General features: G+C 32.8%; 1 protein-coding gene across 1 annotated transcript in view; it reads left to right on the forward strand.

Moving 5' to 3' along the window:
- SGCZ (sarcoglycan zeta) overlaps window positions 1–21,569 on the forward strand; it is a 154,036-nt gene that overhangs the window by 5,920 nt on the left and 126,547 nt on the right. The window contains exon 2 of the mRNA XM_042871682.1: window positions 35–229. Coding sequence (XP_042727616.1) covers window positions 35–229 — 195 coding nt within the window. The remainder of the gene's footprint in view (window positions 1–34; window positions 230–21,569) is intronic.

The raw sequence follows: 21,569 nt of genomic DNA on the forward strand, positions 1-21,569 counted from the left end.
TTTTTTTTTTTTTTTTTTTTTTTTTTTTTTCCAGATGACACGAGAGCAGTATATTTTAGCAGCACAACAGAACAGCCTTGCAAGGACTGAAAATCCTCAATTTTACCCAGTAGGGATTTATGGATGGCGAAAGAGGTGCTTATACTTCTTTGTACTTCTGCTGTTGGTTACCATGATTGTTAACTTAGCAATGACAATATGGATTTTGAAGGTCATGAATTTCACAGTGGTAAGTATCACAGTGACTTTATGTATCCTATTTCTTCTAGTAATAAATTGTAGTCTCAATTATCTTTCTCGTATTATGCACAAATCCTGAATTTTTGGATTAGAAATGGCACGTACTACTTATGCTTATGCTTTTTGTATATATTCTGATATAAGTGCAGCTTTGCCCTATTTTAGACACTGGAACAAGTTGCTCAGAGAAACTGAGGATGTTCTGTCCCTAAAGGTATTTTAGGCCAAATTGAGTGGGGTCCTGAGCAACCTAGTGGGTAACAACCCTGCCCATGGCAGGGAGGTTGGGACAAGATTATCTTTAAAAGGTTTCTTATAACCCAAGCCATGCTATGTGTCTTTGATACTCTGATTCTATGATATGTTAACTATATCCTCAGAAAATATACCTGGATATTACATTTTTCCATGAAAAAGTGCATATTGGCTGACCTAATTTTTATTGGTTTCTTGCCACCACAGAGAGTGATCAATAGGTGTTTGTTCTGTCTGTCCTGTATGATACATTTTTTCTGAAGGGGAAAATGAGTTAGTTGAGTTCAAGTTGGGATCATGCTTTCAGTTTAAGTCATTACTATTTTTCGAATTTACTGGTCTTTTGAACTCTGTTCACCTAGAATACAGAAAACCAGTTTTGATGTCGGTTAGATCAGGTTGATGGGTATAAAAGCCAAAGGGTTTTATGAGATGTTGTCTATCTGGAAGATATTACAACTATGAAATTTTATCGTGTTTGTACTTCAAATGTATATCGATCTGATAAAATGTCAGTGTTTGCTGAGACTGTTATCTGCCCAGCTGTTCCCAAAGCTTTACTCAAGTAAAGGTGGTAGATATGTTCACTGACTGTGATGCAGTCTCTTTTGGTATGTCAGAAGATTAAAATGGCAATTTTGCTACAATCAGTGTATTTTTTCTCTCTCAATTTTGACTATCAGCAGCAACCTTTTGATTTAGTCAGTGGTATTTTTAATTACTAGGGTCACACCACACTTCAGTTCTCTATTGGTTTCCAGGAAATAAAAAAAACTGGCAAGAACCAGACTTAAGTACATCTGATCTACACCTGATAATGCTCTGTAATTCAAAGGATTGCATGAGATTGTTGCCTGGTGAGACTATTACACAAATACATTGCTACTACTGAATTTCCAACAGTGGATAAGTACACTGTGTTCATATTTTGACAACTATATGACTTCAATATTCATGAACTGAAGAACTTGATAGAAGCTTTTGTTTATTTCTTCTAGCATAATATGCTTGCAAAACATGATATTTTCATATGCTTTTGCTATCATATTAAAAGGGTGATTAGGTTGACTGTTTACTTCAGCAAAACAGTCTGATATTTATCCAGAGGCGAAGTAACCTTAGAAAATTAAAAATGTTAAGAAGATATTTTAAAACGTGCAGCGGTTTTCTTTGTGCAGATTACTTTCCAATAAAACATTTGGAGCTGCTTCCATACCTGAGAAATGTTTGACCTTTCACACTACAAAGACTAGAGAAGAATCTGGGGAGACCTCCTTATGGCCTTCCAGTACTTGGAGGGAATATATAAACAGGAGGGACTATGACTGTTTAAGAGGGTGGATAGTGATAGCAGGAATGGTCTTAAGGAGGAATGGTCTTAATTTGAGACAAGGGAGGTTTAGATTAGATATCAGGAGGAAGTTTTTCACACAGAGAGTGGTGATGTACTGGAACAGGTTGCCCAAGGAGGTTGTGGATGCCCCGTCCCTGCAGGCATTCAAGGCCAGGCTGGATGTGGCTCTGGGCAGCCTGGTCTGGTGGTTGGCGACCCTGCACATAGCAGGGGGTTTGAAACTAGATGATCATGGTGGTCCTTTCAATCCAGGCTGTTCTATGATACAAGACAATGTAGCACTATTCAGATTAATGATCAAGCAATTTCTTAAAAGTAAAACTGACAAGAGATTTAGAAGTGTATATATATATATATATTTTTTTTTCTGTGCCTCAAAGTTTTTACACAGCTAAAATTCTGTAGTGAATCACTGAATCAGTGCAGGAATCTAGTCCAAGGAACAACAGAATTGTTTCAGTTGTTCCGTGTACTGCTCTGGGTATCGAAGACCTAACTTCAGTAGCTTGAGAAATGCATGTATCTCTAAAAATAATTATGCAGACACTGAGTTACAGTTTAGAATGTTATGCAGTTAACTACAGAATTCAGTATTTTGTGAGTATGTATAACAAGAGAAAAATCACAAAATTTATGTGCGTCTTTAAGACTCCTGAGTTTGTTACAAATGCAGATAAATACTATGCCACTGACTAGAATGAATTAATTTTTAACCCTGCAATTAGAAAATATATATTAACTTTTTCCCTTTATTATAGTCATACAAATGTAAGCAGTTCTGAAAACAGAATTGGAACAGATCACTTCTTTCGTATAAAAACAAAAATAAATTACATATGCTTGAGAACACTGATTGTTTTGGAATAGCATATACCTTTTAACTATCTTAGAAGTGAAAATTTTTATCTATGCTTGTTTTGAGCAATCTGAAAAAAATATTCCCAAAGAGTTTTATAATTAAGAGTAACACAACCCTTTTCCTTTCCTTCTTTCTTTCCTTCTTTCTTTCCTTCTTTCTTTCCTTCTTTCTTTCCTTCTTTCTTTCCTTCTTTCTTTCCTTCTTTCTTTCCTTCTTTCTTTCCTTCATTTTTGTGGAGTTTATCAGAGTTAGCATGAAATTCTCAAACATTTTTCACATCAAAACATTTCCTGGCTTTGTTTAACAAAATACATTGCTGTAGAACTAATCAGATTTTGCTTTCCAACTTTATATATATTCACAGAATGATTTGCAGTTAAACTATTCCAGAAAACAGAATATGTAATATAGATATGCAGTTTATGAAATAAAAATGAATGTTCAAACTTTATATTGCATATCTTATCATGTACGTATTTACTAAGGAATTGTTTAAAATATTGTAATTGAATTTCATTACAATAAATTATTTAATATTATAAAGCTTTAGATAATAACTGTATGTAAATGATATCACTCAAAGCCAAAAGAATATCTGTCAGTATTTGCTTCAGCTTGTGTGAATAACTTTTCTTCAGATCCTGTGGTTAGTTTTGGATCATTTTGTTAGTTTTCCATTGAAAACTACCTACATTGTTCTCCTGGTACGTAATGGACTGGTTAGTATTCAGATTATGTCTCCATATGGGTTAAAGAATTGATTGATATAAGATGGCTAACATAATCAGTAAAATCTTTACCCTTATATCTACAAATATGCACACTTGAGCACTTCTTGGAAATTTCTATCAAGTCTGAAGGAATTATATTAATTAGCCACAAACATTCTGAGAGTAAAATAACTCTGTTTATTAAACTTAATTTCATGTATTTAAATTATGCTATAACTTTGAAATGCACACATATTTCTTCCACTCGCATGTGTATATCGAGATAGATGCAAGCTAAGAAATGTTGCTATTATATCTCAGCAGTGATAGCAGATCTGAAGTACAGCTTGGAACCATTTGAAAGGGAAAATACTTTTGTTAAACTGTTTAAGAGGCACTAAAGAGGAATCTACCCATGAGAAAATAATTGTTGAACTTCTTTGACATTTTGATATTATTTTAAATTCTTTACTGTTTTAGCATCAACCAATACTGAGCTTTTTATAAAAATAATAGTAGTATACTCCTTGAAGGGATCATGAAAAGCCAGGGCATGGTTTGTCATTGATGGATGACAATTGCACCAGTGTCAATGTGTTAGCTGCTGACTTTCTATTTTTAACTGTTTATCGGAAGCTACTGGCCAGTTGGTGCAATTTAAGCCTTTCTGAATTCAATTTGTAGATTTTTCAGTCGAGGAATCTTATGAATACACCAGTGTTGCTTGTAAAAGTTATTTAAAATTACACTTTAAAAGAGGAAATTCAAAGAATCCTCTTCTTCTGTGAAGTGACATTGTGAAGTGACTTGAGGCAGCCAGCATCATAACTTGAGTCCTCTTTTTGACTGTGGAAGGTATTTAATAAAAGTGCATTACTATGTTTTCAGGTACACACAAAATTGTCATTTGATATTAGTGTCTACTTGTTGTTACATTATTTCATTGCATATTACATTACGTTGATGTTGGGCTTTGTTGAATTTGAAATAAGTGTTATTAGTAGGAATCCCTGCTGTTGTTGGTTTATGACAGAGCGGTATATATGTTAGAAAATACTAGCAACAAATTATTTACAGGTTTTGGTTGTATAACTAGTATAACTAGTTTTTTGTGTCTTCATATTCTGCATTCCTGCTAGAAATAATGTATGAAAAGATTTGTTTGCTGTGTTACGCATCTAAGAATGCAGTTGTACTGTTCAGGTATTTTCTATTGCTGTAGTTACTTGCAGTGTTGTAGTCAATTTTGTCTGGTCTCGTGGCATGCGATTTCTGTATTGATACATGATAAACAACCCTCTTTCCTATTGTACTGAGTGAATTATTTTTACAATCAGGAATGAGTCAACTCACTATTTAGTTTGAAACAGAAATTATTTCTTATATAAACTTCGAACTTCTATTCAGCTTCAAACATAACCAGAACATGAGCAGCTTTGGACTTTCTGGCTAGAATTCATGTACTTCAGGCTCCCAGTTGAACATACTCTGCTTGTTGACTGCCAAGATCTGGCTCTGTATTTTGGCAGCAGCTAAGTTGCATGATGGTTGAATGCTTGCCCTAAGATACACAGCCAGTCAGGCCTTCCTTTTATATAATTGCAAGTTTAACACTGCAGATACATGCAACTATTAAATAATCTCGGCATCATTACAGTTTGCCTCTATATTCCTCCAGGATTTTGTCTCTTAAAGTGGGTCTTTTGATAATACCACTAGACCAGTTCATTTTTTTGGTTTTTGGTTGCTGTGGAAGAGCAAGAAAATCTTTCAAATATTTGACTTTCAATGTTAGGGCTTATAAACATACAAATTGCTCATGACAACTTAGCACACTTCTAAATAGAAATAATAAGAGGCTTTTTACTGTGTCTTAGCTAATTTTTGTTGAGACATCTTATTTATAGCAGGTTAGCATTTGGCATGTATGAAGTAGATTGATAATATCCGTACTTTTCTCGATAATAATTTGGTTGTTTGGCAAACAGACTTCTTTCATTTACAGAGGCAGCAGTTGTTTTTTAGTTTTGAATAAGTGGTCTTATGATATGATAGTATTGGCTGCTGCGTTTTTAATAAGTATTTTTTCACATCTGCCCATTTCATTTATTTCAGTGGCATGTATTGTTATTAATTTATACGATAAAAACTTCTCATTTTCAAAGTAGCAAATCATGGTTGAAAACTGTTACTCTACATTCTTCAAACTTCTAGTTTTCAAGAATCTGATGTTGCATCTGGAGATGAATGCAAGACAGCTTTTGTTTCCCTTTTTTTCCAGTCCAGAGCATGCAATAAAATCATTAATATCATTAATTATTAATATTAAGAGACTTAGTCAAGCTATCAGAGACCAAGATTCAAATTCATACAGTCTGCCAAATAGATCATATATAGATTACGTTATAGGTAAGTTGCCCAACCTTCTGGTTGGTTTTCTGATATTCCTGTTAATAGATATATGAGCTCTGTCTTATTATCTTTTAATCCCAAATTTTAGACATCATCCCTATGACAAATTTTATTGGAATTTGCTATAAAATATCTGTGTATTCTTTTAAGGATATTTTCTGCTCAGATTTATAATTGTTTTGAAAAAAGTTTAGAAATTTAAAAGCTAGCAAAAATGTGCTCACACCAATGTACACACACAGATTCTTATTTACATAATTGACTATGTACTATTTCTAATTTCACTTTTAAACTTCTGTGTGGTAACACAACTTTATGGAACTGGTGGTCTTCAGGGTAAAACTTACATTCTCTTTCATTTGAAATAAAAAAGGATCTGAATGATTTACTTTTCTCCTGTTTTGAATGTGTCACATAGTTAAAACTGTTGAAACTACAATAATGAATTTGTTTTAAGTATTTCAACTACCATTTAATATTTTTACTTCCTTTTCTAGATCTTGCAGATGAAAATACAAATTCCATTCTAACCTATCAGTTCTAGTATAGTGTAGATTTAATTTGTTGTACAAAAACTAATGTGCAGAATCCTAAATAATTTCTGTAAATCTTTTCTGTTATCTCCTTGCTTTTTTATTATTTTTTTTTTTCATGAAAGGGAAGACATAAAATCTTTGAACCCACAGTGTAAAGGCAGCTAGGTAGCTAATCTGAAATCAAATATATGTCTATTATTTTTAACGTACACGCATGACAACAGATTCCACAAATAGACAAATATCACGTGTATTGGTTAGATATCTTACAGTACAAGGTATCTTATGCAAACACATCTTCCTTTAAAAATTAAGAGAGTATTGCCTAAAAAAATACTGTTCAACTATACTTAGCAACTGTGAATTGTTTTCTTTTTACTTGCAGATTATGGAGGTTTTTGTTTGTTTGTTTGGTGTATGGTTGCAGCTTTTAAATATTTTATTTTATTCCTGAGATGTACAATTCAGTGTTTGCTGTTACAAATTATCTCTGAATAAGAAAATGTGGATTTTTCATTTTTATATTTGTTTAGTCATGCAAATTTACAGCAGAATATTAGTAAAATTCCCTACAGATAAGTGGGACTAAATACTTTGCACTCTACTTAATCCTGTAAAAATTATGCTGTAGTATCTAAAACTTGAATGCTTGGGGAAAATCGCCTATAGATGATGTTTATTTTGCAGATAAGAACAAAAAGTTATTTGCCTGTACAAGGTCACTGTTTTTTTTGTTTGTCTCATTGCTTCAGACTTGTTTCATGGAAGCAATAGAATTTATGAATTGTGCAAGAGGCATAGATCTGTAACATGACTCTTCACCCTAGTTGAGCCAACCAGTATGTCAAAGAAATATTGTCTTATGTTTCAAAAACAAAAAACAAAAAAAAAGTTATTTGGCTTCAATATCTTTTACCATTTGCTACAGTGATTCTGATATCATTTAAAGTAACATTCATGCAACTCCTTTTGAGGGTTTTATTGTTTGAAGTGAATGCTTCAAAAAAGAAATGAAGTGAATGCTTCAAAAGAAAAGTTACTACAAAGAGTATAAAATAGGGCAACATCAACTTCCAGCTTTGTGATAGGTTAAGTGAGAATAAATATTTTATTTATCATTTTATATTCTTTTATTTATATTGATATTCAGTTGGTGGAGGTTTACCTTCTATTAAATAATAATAATGTGTTTTAGCTGAGTGCACAGTGTTTAGTAGACAGCAATTCACTGAATAAACAGGTCAACAAGTACATCAGGAAACTTTGCCAAATATTTTCTTTCACGAAAATGGAATTAACTTCATTTCCATTACTGGCTTTTTATTGGTGTTTCTTGTGAAATCTGGTATGACATAAAAGCATCTATCTTCAAGAAAAGGTAATTTTGAATTCTTAAAAGTTTATCAAAGAAAGCAGACTTAGATCAGCACAATTTTATTGCTTGAATAGCAGATAATTTGTAGAGGACTATTGATATAAAGTCATTTTTAACATTAAGGAAAAGAAAAAACATTAAATTTATGTATTAGAGTTCAGAAACATTAATAACACAAACTCAGTAGATGAAAAGGGAAAAAGCCTAATGAATCAGTGGTTGTCTTTGTTACAAATAGGGCAAATAAAGCAGTCTAAATTAATTTTATAGTTCTGGGAAAGCAATAATGTTTTGTTATTTAGCAGTAATTAGAGAGATATAAAATCACTTGTGCAAGCTTTAGTTACTTAAAGACAGCAAAAATCTTTATGAATAATGAAATGTCATGGTATCTTCTTTCCCTTCTATTTTTATGATTTGTATGGTTAAGCAGTATGGTAATAAATTACAGAATGTGTCTGGAATGCTATATTCATTTGTACACAACTGCCAATAAACTGACTAAAATCAATAGAAAGATGTGTACAAGAGTAGCCTGGCTCATGTCACTGTGATCAAAATTAAACCTAGCACATATGCAAGTTATAATAAATAAGAAATAGGAAGATGAGAAAGAATAGGATATACATGTATGTATCTTATGTGTCGAGTATTTTCTCATTAGTCAGAATATTCAATGTGAAGTTTGAGTCTCAGGTAGATTTAATTGAAGAAATTAAATGTTTTAAGCAGAATTCATGCAAAAGTACCAACTTTTTATCAGAACTGTGAATAATGTATTTGTGTGGTCTTCAATGAGCCAATAGAAAAACGGTCTCTGAGAGCCACTCCTAGAAGAAATATGTTCTTATGAATTATGATTACCTTCCATGTCTGTAGCAGATAAATTTTAACATACTAGTAATGAGTAATTTGTGGGAGGTTTTATAATCCTTCCATAGAAGTTTGTGTGCATGCATTAGCAGGGAAACTTCAAGTATTCAGTGCATTCTTTTTATATGATTTATGGATTTAAATATCTATTGAAATATTTAAGTATGCTAGAAGTGCATGAAATATCTAGAAACCATTCATTAGTTGATCCTTTATTACTTTGTCCAATTAATGAAAGGCTATAAATTTTATATTAATTTAGAAATGCATTTGGGGTCTGTTAGGATCTTTCAGAATGTGATGGTGACATAAAGTAAAAACAATTGCTGGATGCCTGAATGATTTTAGAAATACTTACTACGTGTAATAAAACTGTCTCTCACCTTAACTACACATGTTTACTGTAAAAATTACAGTACAAAAAGAAAAAGGTCTTAAACAGGGACTGGATTCAGTCTCATAGAAATGTGGAAAAAAAGAGAGGGGAATGCAATTTGAGTCTTGAAAATGGGCAGAAGAAGATGGAGAAGCGGGAAAGAGAAAAGAAAACTATCTCTTCAATCTAAAATGCGTATGTGAATTTAGGAACAGAGGTTGATCAATATGAGACATCTGATTTTCTTATGCAAGATGACCCCTGGCATTCTACGTGAGATCGAAGGATTTCTGAAGTTTATGTCAGCAAGAACAGAAGACACATAAGTTGATGGCTCAAAGCAGGCGTGGGTCTGGTATTTCGACATGTCTCAGCTCATCACAGGTTTGAAATAAAATCTAAGGGTCAGTAGAGAGCACCTGATCTGCCAATTGATCTATAATTTTGCTCACTTTAAGGTATGTTGTATAGTCTGTAGTAACTTATCGTTCTCTGTATTTGATTATATGCTGTAGAAACTATTATTGCAACTTTTATCATTGATAATTCATTTCAACCAAATTGTAATGCATATTTTAGGAAGGGATATACTGAAATAAATTGCTGGAATTTTTTTTTTTTTTTTTTTTTTTTTTTTTTTTTTTTTTTTTTACATAAGAAAAATAATGGCTCATCCAAGTGAAGATTCAATTTTCATTTGGGAAATGAATAATTGTTTTCTCTGTCCAAATGATTTACATACTGGTATTCAACATTTAACTTTTTAAATACAGTTATTCATCTAAACCTTGTGTGTTTTAGGATCTGGTATTATGAGGCATTTGACTATAGCTACTTTATCATGTGAGCTTTTGCTACAGATATGGAGGAAGAGATTTAAGACAGTAGAGAATGGTTCAAAATACCTGTTTCTTCCTCGATTACATATTTATCTCATTTTATGTAAGAGAAATGCGACATTTTTTCTGACAACAGCCAATAGTGCATGTGTGCACATGGAAATAATGAAAAACAGTGCAATCCTACAGTAGTGCTTCCCTAGTGATCTTCATGTTACCGGTCAGTAGGTTCAGAAATTTTGAGAGAAAGGTAATCTTAAGAAGTTGTAGTTAGAGATGGGATTTAGAGAGTAAGACCATATCCCACAGTGAAGTTAAAAAGCAGAAAAATCTGTCTCTAGTCCCTTCCTTCACAAAATCTAACACTTTTGGATCTTGAATTGTCAGGAAAAAAGATATAACAGGAAAAAGGAAAAATAGCATGCATAGAGAAATTGTGTAATTTGTGTAGTGGCAGACAAATAAAACAGGTTAACAACAGAGACAACACAGGTTGCCTCTGTGTTCCTCATTCACCCCCCACTAATCTCTAGAAAAACCTTCAAGTCAATGTGAATACCAAAGTTTATGCTTCAGTGAAGGTTTCAGCTGGCTTGTAAATGTGATGATGGCTTTCTTCTTTGAAAAGATTTTAAGATTATCATATCAAAGTAAGAGTCTTCAAACTGAATGCAAATCATCAATGTTCAAATTCTACCCACGTTTATAAAATCCCAAATTATGAGATTGAGGCTTTATTCACACACTTGGAAGGATCAGTACTGAACTCCAATTCTGGAATACTGTTTCCAATATTTTAAAAGAAAGAGCCTGAAAAAATTGCCTAGGATAGTATGTTTCATTTCAGTTTTGTAAAGTTAAATCTAAGATCGAGTATTTCTGATCATCACAAGCTACTCCTGCTAAGTAGCAAAGACTTGTTGATTTCGGCAACCTTGTTACTTTAACGTGGGCAGTATGATTATATTTGATGGCAGTACTCTGGGATACCAGTTTTCCTTTCCAATAGAAATGGCATGAAATAGTGGCTTATTTATACTGCTTAAATCTTCTGCCAGAATTTCTACAATTTTAAATTAAGAGGGTAAACAAACCATGTAGTAAGCATACCACAGACATAGTTGTCACATGAAAAAAAAAACAGATAATTTATATCTATTAATTTCCCATTATGGATGGGGAAAAAAAACAACTAAGATATAATATAGAACAACGTGTCAAGTAGCACAGAATGTAATGAAATATTAGCAGTTACAACAAATTCCATTAAAAGTTACCGGCAAAAAAGAAACCAAAATAACGAACATTGATGCTGGACAATTCTATACAGGATCTATTTATTAAAAAATAAAAAAAATAAAAAAAAATCAGTGTACTCTGTTTCCCTCTCTAAGGGAAAAACTTGCATATGCTGGTAGGTGGTGGTGAAATAGAGAAAGCCATTTGAGTTGTAGAATAACTGCTATACTCCCAGTGACTTATTCATACAGTGCATTATGTTATTCAAGGACATACAGTATTTATTATGCTATAAAGCATCACAGAAAAGAAACAGCAGGAGTTGCCAGCAAAACTGTGTTGCAGTGACGTTCCAGTTAATATTATGAGCTAGATGGAAAGGATCACTTGGGATGCCAATCTCGTTAGCCACAGCAGCAACCTGGGATACAATACAAGCCAGAAAGCAGGCCAACCAGGAGAGCAGGAACTTTTGAGAAGCAAATGAGGTGGTAGTTGAAGCTTAGGCCAGCAGCTTTTGATTTTATTTTTGTGTTCCCATGTGAATGACAGTATGTAAATAGACCAAAGCAATGTTTTTTTCTGTGGGAAATATTTTGCTTGGGCTTTTTGCTTAAGCCAGTCATGTATTAAGCAAGCAGAGAAAATCTGTGAAATGGAGAAAGTCTTCAATTTATAAAGTGACTGAAATATTTTATGTGTTCTTATATAGAGCGTGTGCTTGCTAAGTCCATGTTTGCAATATTGATTCCCGTGGGGGGGAGAGATTCTTATCATATAGGGAATATATTTTTCTGTAACTGTGGAACTGAAAGTCCACTTCAAAGGAATGATCACAACAAGGGTTCTGTGAAAATAAAGGGATCATATGAATATTTCAAGTAAAGGTTTCAGTGACAGCTCTTTAATACGTTTGAAGCATCTTTTTAGAGAATCCTTTTATATGCTTAAAGATGAGGAAAACTCCAGTCACAGCTCACTCCTCACTTAGTGTCATAAGCAAGACTCAGGCCACAGGATACCAGAAATTAGTGGGAATTACTATTAAAAAAAAAGTCGTGCCCAGGTTTGGATTAACTATGCATTTTTCCCAGAAGAATATAAAAACTGGAATAATGTTGGTGAACTGCTTCAGAATCAGAAGTTTAGGCCAGAAAGGTGAGATGGCAACACAAAGTTTTGTGATTTGGCCAAAAAGACATCTATGACAGTGGTGCTGAAATAACAAGAGGTGTGGTTCTTTCTTGGATTGATTTCTTGAAAAGCAGATTGATAAAATTTCAACATGGGTAGAGAATTCAGAGAGTGATTTCACAGTTGAGGTTTTATTTTTTAACATCGTAAGCTGCTAGTTTTTATAGCTTCTCTGCCTTTTGCACTTACTATATATTTTCTTAGGGACGGTGTTCCTAAACATTTATGACTCTTGAGTTATCAGTCAACATTCAGTGAAAAGCTGCTACTCTATGTACTGTATTTGTCATATGAAAGATTAATTAGTGGGTAGATGATGTTTTCAATTTCATTTCAGTAAAACTAAGGGTGATTATGAGAAATTGCAAATGAATTAAACACACTGGAGATTGTAATATCACAACTGTACGTACATTTTCACATGAATAATTGTAATTTAATAACAGTGACAGAACTCGTGTTATAATAGGTTTTTTTATTATTTGAGATATAATCTGTAAAGCATACATTACAAGTGAGTCAATAAACACGTTTGCTGCAAGTATTTTCAGAATAAGTAAAATGTACTAAGAAAAGAGAGAAAAGATTAAGCAACAGATTAACGCAGTCTGAATAGGATAAACCTAATAGACTTACTTGACTGTTTTGCTTGAAATGATCTGTAGGAATGCATTAGGGCCAAAGAAGCATTTGTTTTGAATTGGGAAAAATTGTTTTCAGTAAGTGATTGTTACTTTTTTCAAGGGATTTGGTCAACTTTTTTGCCCCCATGTTTTTTTTTTTTTTGTTTGTTTGTTTGTTATTTTACTCTTCTTAAGACAAATATAAATAGATAAACATTTTATTTACACTGAGAGATTTAGAAAAGGGAAGCCTAATTAGGTATCAAAAAGGGTGACAAATGATAGCAAATACGCTGTTTTATATAAAATCCAAGGCTGTAAATAGAATAGGATGACACAAAAGGCTAATTACTCTTCAGTTTTAATTTTGCATCAAAGGTGACTGATTTCATTGCCAATTTAATTATTATTCTTTTTGTGTGTACTGAATATTTGTTCGGAAACTGTTTTCTCATGATAGCTTCTGAATTGTTATAATCTATAGTTTACTGTGAAATCTTTATTTTTCCATTTTGGCATTGCTCTTGTACCTAATTGCATCAATATTGTAACATTATTGCAAACTTGAGGAAATATAATCATAACTAGGACCTTTGTATTAGCAACAGGGATATTATAGGGGGACATTGTGGGTGTTGGATGGTATTTTGGATTCATGGCCTTTCATATCTTGTCCTGTCTTCTGTATCATGAACCTATGATGATGTCTTGTACTCCTGGACATCTGAAATAGTGATAAATGCTTGCTCTCAGCACCTTGGATATTTTGTTTGTTTTCTTTTGTTTTCTGTTTTCCAAATCTCCAATGTAAGTTATTTCAAGACTTTTTCTCTCACATTGTTACAGATTAATGAAAACTGAATGAATCAAATTCAGGATTCCAGGTGTTGAGACTCTTGGAAATAGAAAGAAAAGTCCTTGCATGGTAGGATTTTCTAGGAGATGGTAGGCCTTGCTTACTGGTAAAAGGTGTCTGATATATCAATTATATATTTACTACCACTGTGATAAAGTTGAACAGAGATTCAGTTATGTCCTTTAGAAAACTGAGATGTGTAGAGGAGCTGTATGCCAAGAAAGACTTCGATTCTCATAGATTCATAACAGGTTCACTGCTTTGGAATAATTTAGGCTGGAGGGCACCTTAAAGAGTTGTTTAATCTGCCTCCACCAAATCTAGGCAAAGTTTTGGAGACTTAATTTGTGTTATCTATCCAGTTTTCATTGTAGTCTTGAGATTGCAAAGCACTGTTGCAGCCTTTGAGAGTCATATGTGTGCTGTCCTTTCTGAACCAGACTACTCAATTCTGTCTGTGATATGTCCATACAACATGATCTGGTTGATCACTTTTGACCTTTGTTGACACTTTCTGGATGTGAGAAGAAGGTAATTGCAGCCTTCCAGGAAATACTGAAATTACTACTAAGTAATTAAGCCTGTACTCTTAATTGCCAGTTATGCTGCACGTGCCCAGAAGAAAGTGGGTAAAACTTGAGTGTAAATAGAGGCAGATTCTAACCTGAAGAAATGAAGTCTGCAAAACTTTTCAACGGACTTTGCAATGATCATAATAGGAATAATATGCATCATTAAGAATGGACTATGGTCCTTCTCTTTGTGATATTTCTGACAGCATTTTGTTAATGGAAATAGTTTGTTTTTTTTTTTTTTTTTTTTTTTTTTTTTACACGGGTCTGTCTGGGATTTGAGAACATTCAAAATGAAGAGATTTCTGTAGCTGTCAGTTCTCCTGGTGCCCTCCTCATTGTGATCAAATCGATTTCCAGACACTGGAAGTATAAGTTATCTTTGTCAATAAATTACTTGGTTTAAAATTTACTAAAGTTTCCTGTCATGGAATAAATGATCTTGGTGATTAAAAGACAATGAAAAGAAAATATATTATGAATCAGGCAAAGCTGTTCTTAATTCATATCACTCCATATATCCTGTTCATGTGCTTTGTTTTCTTTATGTTGAAATGAAACAATGACAGGCACTTTTGGTTGCTTAATCTCCAATATGTTCTTTAGAAAATATGTTATGACATACCTTTTCCTTAAGCTGTCAGTTTGCTGAAGATCATTTATAAAATATTTGTTTTTTCCTAGTGGAAGAAAAGAGCGTTTTCAGTAAGGAAAGTACACTTTCCCATTAGGCAGGCAGTATCACAGAATCATTAAGGTTGGAAAAGACCTCTAAGATCGTCTAGTCCATCCATCCACCTACCTCCAACATTGAACAATGAACCATGTCCCTACATATTACATCTTTTCCTTACCACTGTTTTCTTCTTTTCTATTTCAGTCTTCAGTTCTGTGAAAGTGGTCAAGCACAGTTTTACTAGAGAAGTTGTTGATGCCTCAAACTTGTTAGCATTCAAGAAACGTTTGGGCAATGTCCTCAATAATGATTTAACTTTGTGTTAGTTGTGAAGTAGTCAGGTAGTTGGACTTGATAATTTTTGTAGGTCTCTCCCAGCTGAACTATTTTCTTCTGTAGAGTCTGACAGAGTCCTTGACTGGAGTTTTGATGCTCCCCCAGTTTAAGTAATAATAATAATAATTCTGGATCAGTTGTGAAGTTTGCCTATGGCCATCACAGTGAAAAGATCTCAATTACAGCCAATGCTTGTATAGCAGGCAATTTATGCCTTTGTTTGAAGGATATATAATTTAAAAATTAAATTCAAATAAGCTATTGTCAACTTAAAACAAGTTTTACAAGAAAGACTATGGGCTCAGCTTTTATTCATCCCCCTTATCAGTTTTACGAAACTTAGAATCTTCTGTACACATTTCCTGCAATTCAAATTAAGCTATATAATTTGAAATTTAATAAGGATCAACTGCATATTTAAAAGGACAGAATTGATTTTATTAGTTACATTACCTTCTCTAAAGTATGTTAAAGAGTTCTCATTTATATTAAATTGCAACAATAATCTGTTCCACTGAAATTTATCGGCAACTGTTGTGAATTCAGTGACTACAGGATTCTCCTTGTAAAAGAAGTAATAACTTATTATAGACAAATATGGAAAAATAAAATGCACTGACTCTCCAATTATCTCCCTTCTTGATCTGAGAAGATATTATTAATCTTTATTATCTACTTGGAAAACAAAGTAGTAGAGACTTAAAGAAATCTTGCAGTAACTGCATAGCAGTTAAAACTAGGTAGGGCAGGCCTACTACAAGGAATTCTAAGATGTTCTGAAAAATAGTACAATAATATTGAATCAGTTTGGTGTTAGTATAGAACGGCCTGGGTTAAAAAGAAATATAATGATCATCTAGTTTCAACCCCTGCTATGTGCAGGGTCGCCATTCACTAGACCAGGCTGCCTAGAGCCACATCCAGCCTGGCCTTTGAATGTCTGCAGGGGTGGGGCATCCACAACCTCCTTGGGCAACTGGCACATATGGGAAGGTAATTGCAAATAGTGAAATATACCAATGACGTAATATTTTCAGTGGATGGTATGTAAGGCAGTTTCTGAGAGTTCTAATTGTGCCAAATATTTAAGCAGACCAATATATATTGTATAGGTGTTGCGCTGTTCATTTTTGCCAGATATTATTTGTATAGGAGAAATATGAAATATGTTGCTTGAAAAAGAACTAAGTGAAATGCACGGACTAAATGTGTTACTTGCCATGTAGGTTCTAAAAATGAAATGTACTAAATTCTTAGTTAATTAGCTAATATACAGCTAAATATTAGCTATTCAGTAGGTAAGAAAGCATTAAGAATGGAATGAGATTGTTTGCCACAAGTAAAATTTCAAATTCACTGTTACCATTCTGTAGTTTCTTTTTTTTTTTTTTTTTTGAAATTAAGCCGCTCATTTGCAAACAAATTTGTAGTAATTCTACTGAAGAAGGGCAGTATTCTATTTTTATAGAGTTTAGTTTGAAGGAGTTTCTTCATCAGATTCTGCTGTCTTTGTGTTCTTTTTACATATGCTATTCACCTTTCATGAAATAATTGAGGTTCTCTGTTACCCTACAAACTGCAAACTGCAAAGAATTTTGAATCTGCAAAAGGAGTTGGGTGGTATGGGGTTTTCTTCAAATGCTTTCAGCTTGGCACTAACCTGACATGAAAACTGTGAGGCAGAATCCATGCCTTTGTAAAGATAAGCATTCAAAACACTGTCTGTCTTGAGTCATGTAAGAAAAAGAAATGTAATGTGTGTATAATATGCATTTTTCAGTCAGATATTAATGGAAAATAGGACAAAATCAAGAAATTGCTTCAGGAGATAAAAACAATAACATAGTATATCATTATTTGAAAATTGTTTTGGATTTTTTTGATACAATTTTGCTTTTTGATATGGTAACAGTAATTTCTCTACAAATAATTTGTAATGTTACCTTGAATAACAAATTAGTGACTTCACTATACATGATGATAATAGGATTTATTTTTTTGAGCATTGCAGTGTTACCTTGATGTAGATTTATAGAACTGTGTTTTTCTGCTTTTGCACAAATCCATACTCAATTAAAGAGTGTGTTCTGAAACTTTGTGGCATTAAATTTACTGCAATGCCTTTCATGGAATTATTTCAGCTTACATAATGTTAGAATTCAGAATAATTAAACTCAACGGCATAAGTGAAGTTAGAGGATGAAAACATAGGGTCTTTAAGCTAATTGTTAAAATTGAAATTCTTTCATTTAGTCCAATCAGTTCTTTGCTTCATAAAATGATAAGTTCTGACCATAAAATTTTTGAATACCTGGAGAAAAGCAAATAGAATAATTCAAGATTCTAGAGTTTCAGGCTTTTAATGATTTTACTGTAATGGTTTTTCAGTGTATGCAATTTATGTGGCAATTATCTAATAATGTAAGAAAATTTACTCCTAATTAAACAGTCATAAATAGTGATGCAAGTTGTGGTAAAACAATAAATGTCTTAAGGAAAACAGTGTCCTTATTTTTGTCTTTACAGTGTTGTTTGATTAATCCTTTTGATGCAAAAATATTTAACATTTCCAATGCTTTTTTGACTGTTTGACAGTCTAAAGAAAGCTGCTCTTAAAATCCCTAAAATTTAACAGCATATGTGAATGAACAGAATTTGCAGCTAGAGTTACACGCTACGTCTAAACATCAGATGATTGGAAAATATTAAATGACATTCACTTGGTGAATATATGTTATGCACTGGAGTATTATTTATTTTTCTTTATTCTGATTGATGATTTTTTCCAGTTACCTTGCAACTGTGACAGGAAATATTTAAAATAAAGATTTAAAAATTTAAAATATAATTTAAAAAGTAAAGATTTAAAATATAATTTAAAAAGTATGAAGCTTTTTTTGTAACTTACAGAGCACTGACATTTTTCTAGTGTATTAACCTTTGTGTGAGCTCTTCATGGATTTTTTAATGAACATCTTTGATGAATTTTTCTGAACGTTTAAAAACTGCTTATAAATATTAATCAAAATTTAGCAGGATGTAAAATCCATCTAGATAAGTTGTTCTCTTTCATCTCTTTAAAATTATTATTTTTATTTAGGTTTGAAAAAGTTATTTTTCACAGAAAAGCTCAGTGACAGTTCTACTTGGTGTTTTCAGAAGTATTTATTCTCTACTCAGTAGATTAAAAATTATTTACAAGGAATAAATTGGTAGAACCTTCTGCAAGCAATCTGTTTTGGGGGGGGGGGGGGGGTTGGACTTAGATGATCTGCAGAGAACCCTTCCAACCCCATGATTCTGTGATTGCATCTAAGGAGTAAATGACAATTTACCAATCTATTTGTATATGTTACTGCTTTATATACACTGAAACACATTTTGATACTTCTGAAGTAATATATCAGTAGGTTTGTATATACTTTCTGAATTAATTGTCTGTCTGTACAACACTGCATGTCCATTAATTTACTGTGTACTTAAGGAAAGAACAAGTTTAGAATTCCTTTCTATATCTATTTTTCTGTTGGAATTCTGTCACTTCATGATCCTGTTAATTGGATAATCACTAATGGTTTTAAACTAAAGGAAAGCAGATTTAGATTAGGAAAAAAACTCTTATGAGAGTGGTGAGACAGTGGAACAGGTTACTCGGGGAAGTTGTCTCCCCATCCCTTGAAGCATTCAAGGTCCTGGCAACCTGATGTAGTGGTAGATGTTCCTGTCCACTGCAGGAAGGGTAGAACTAGATGGCCTTTAAGATCCCTTTCAACCCAAACCATCCTGTGATTCTGAGACTCATTAGCAACAGTGAATCCATGTTTGGGCTCAATGGATTGAATTTACTTAGTCCATTGTACTGTGCTGGCTATGAGCCTTTTAGATAATCTTGACTGCGAGTGAATTATAATCTGTGAAAATAATTGCATACAACTTTATAAGTAAACAATGTATTTTAGTAAGCACACAATCTCATGCTGTTAAATGTGAATAAAAGTAGAATGTAAGTTTTCAGTGTAATGACTATCATCCAAAAAGCTTGAGATATTTTGATTTTGAGTTTAAAAAAAAAAAAAGTCCTCTTTAGTCATATGATGTTGCTTGTTAGCTTCTTTCTCTCACTTTTCTTTGTTTTCCTCCTGATTGTTCCTGTGATACTGATGATTTGGATAATTTTCCAGTTCACTCATACAGTCCACATGCCTTTATTTTGGCTACTAGGGTACAGTGGGAGACCATACACAAAATACAAAAGCTTTGCTAAGATAAAAATAAACAGCATAACTTTATAGAACCAGTCTTTTGATTGTAGAATCAGTTGCTTTGGTCAAATGTGATTTTCAAAGAATTCCCTTTTTGTCCAGTTTGGCCTTCAGTTGAAATATTTAATATAATTGTTGCTATGAATGAATTTAACACATAAATTCAAAATATTAAAATAGAAATTTGATCTTAAGTGTCTAAAATGGCATAACATGGTTTGTTTTTGCAAGGGAACGTATTGTGTTTACTGTTAGCTTTTGACATTTTAATGAGTTGTATTTAAATTCCTCCTCTGCAGGAACTGGAGTTTGAGGAATAGATTGCAAATAAATGACAAGTAAAGTAATATGTTAGTTATTAATGCCTGTGTGCTGCTTAGTTGCTCTTAAATTAATAAAATAGCCTCAGGGAAACCCCTTTGTGTTACATTTTAAACTGAGATTGAGGAGAATAACGCAGTTGGACCATGGATGCACTTGATTTTGAATGAATTACCAGAAGCATGGCAAATTAGCAGCCTCTAAACGCCTCCTACGTAGGTTCAGTGATTTGTTGCTATGAGTACAGTAAATCTTCAGAGTGATAGACACATGATATAGCTTATACTTATATATACTTATACTACAGAAGTATGTAGGAGGTCAAATGATTCTTAGCTTGTATTAAAAATACAGAGAAATTCTGAGAAGTGAAAGTGTCTTGATCTCCTGAAATGAGAATACAGTAAGCTACGTAATTGAAAAAGTAAATTTAACTGATATGCTTTTAATGTTAATTAATTATTAGTTGAAATTGAAGCCACTGTCACTTATTTTGGTAGTATCATAATATTAATTTAGAAAAAAAGACATGCAAGATATTAGATATGACTAGATCAAAGGAGAAAGTATGTCTTAAAAAGTAACAATATTTTAGAAATATGAATCAGTAAAGTGCCTTAGTAAACTAACTACATTGCTGTTGGCAATGTAAGTAACTGTCCATGCCTAATTTCTGTAACTATTTTTGCAGATGACTTTCATTTCAGATAAATATTTGTTTCCATTCAGTATTATCAGTGTTGTTCTTCCATAGTATTTTAATAAGATCAAAGTTAGAACAGGAATTTCTGATTATAAAACAAATCACTAATACTTTACCAATTGTGCAGGACAAACATTTGATAATTTAAGCTAAACTTGTCTTACAGGGAGACAGAACATATTCATCCTATTTGCAGCTGCAAGCACATTTTAAAGTTTGATTGTTATCTGCTGAGATCATCTTTAAAAATACTGTTGTAGATAAAACTACAATTTCAGGATAAAAAATAGTAAGAATGTCACACACTGAACAACTGCTAGAGAAATTAATTTATATTTAATGTGCCAGATCTCAGAAATTCATAATAAAAACTTTGCATCACTTAACTGAGATGTTAGCTGTAGTAGTTGTCTTTACAGTGTGCTGTGTGTGGAGTACCAGTAACACAGTACTGGGACTACACAGTACAATGGGAGAAGGGGAAGCTGGAGTGTAAGGAAAACTGAGAGGTGCAGTGCATGCTGGGAGATGCTTCATTTTCAACTCATTTCTATTGCAGCTGCACAGATTATTATTGATTTAGTTTTCATTTGTGAATCTTATGTTGTTTGTTAGAAACATCTAAAGCACAAAATATAAGCAGAGACAGAATAATTTAGAACAGTTTACATGGGTGGATGAATTTGCCAAATGAGTTCTCCCATTGGAGTGTGGAAGAAAGATCCTGGAAAGATTTGGCATAAGCTCCAGTTTTTGGTCAAACCGTAACTCTAAACCTTATGAAAATATTATGGTACCATTTTCTTACAAATAGAAAAATAAAAATCTGTTAATTAGTGCTGTGTCATTGTCATCAGAATAAATCATAGAGTGACAGACTGTCTTGGGTTGGAAGGGACCTCAAAGATCTTCTAGTTCCAATCCCCATGCCATTGGCATGATTGTCCCTCACCAGATT

The sequence above is a fragment of the Lagopus leucura genome, unplaced genomic scaffold, assembly GCF_019238085.1.
Source record: "Lagopus leucura isolate 7727_CA_CO unplaced genomic scaffold, USGS_WTPT01 Super-Scaffold_100004, whole genome shotgun sequence".
Lineage (NCBI taxonomy): Eukaryota > Metazoa > Chordata > Aves > Galliformes > Phasianidae > Lagopus > Lagopus leucura.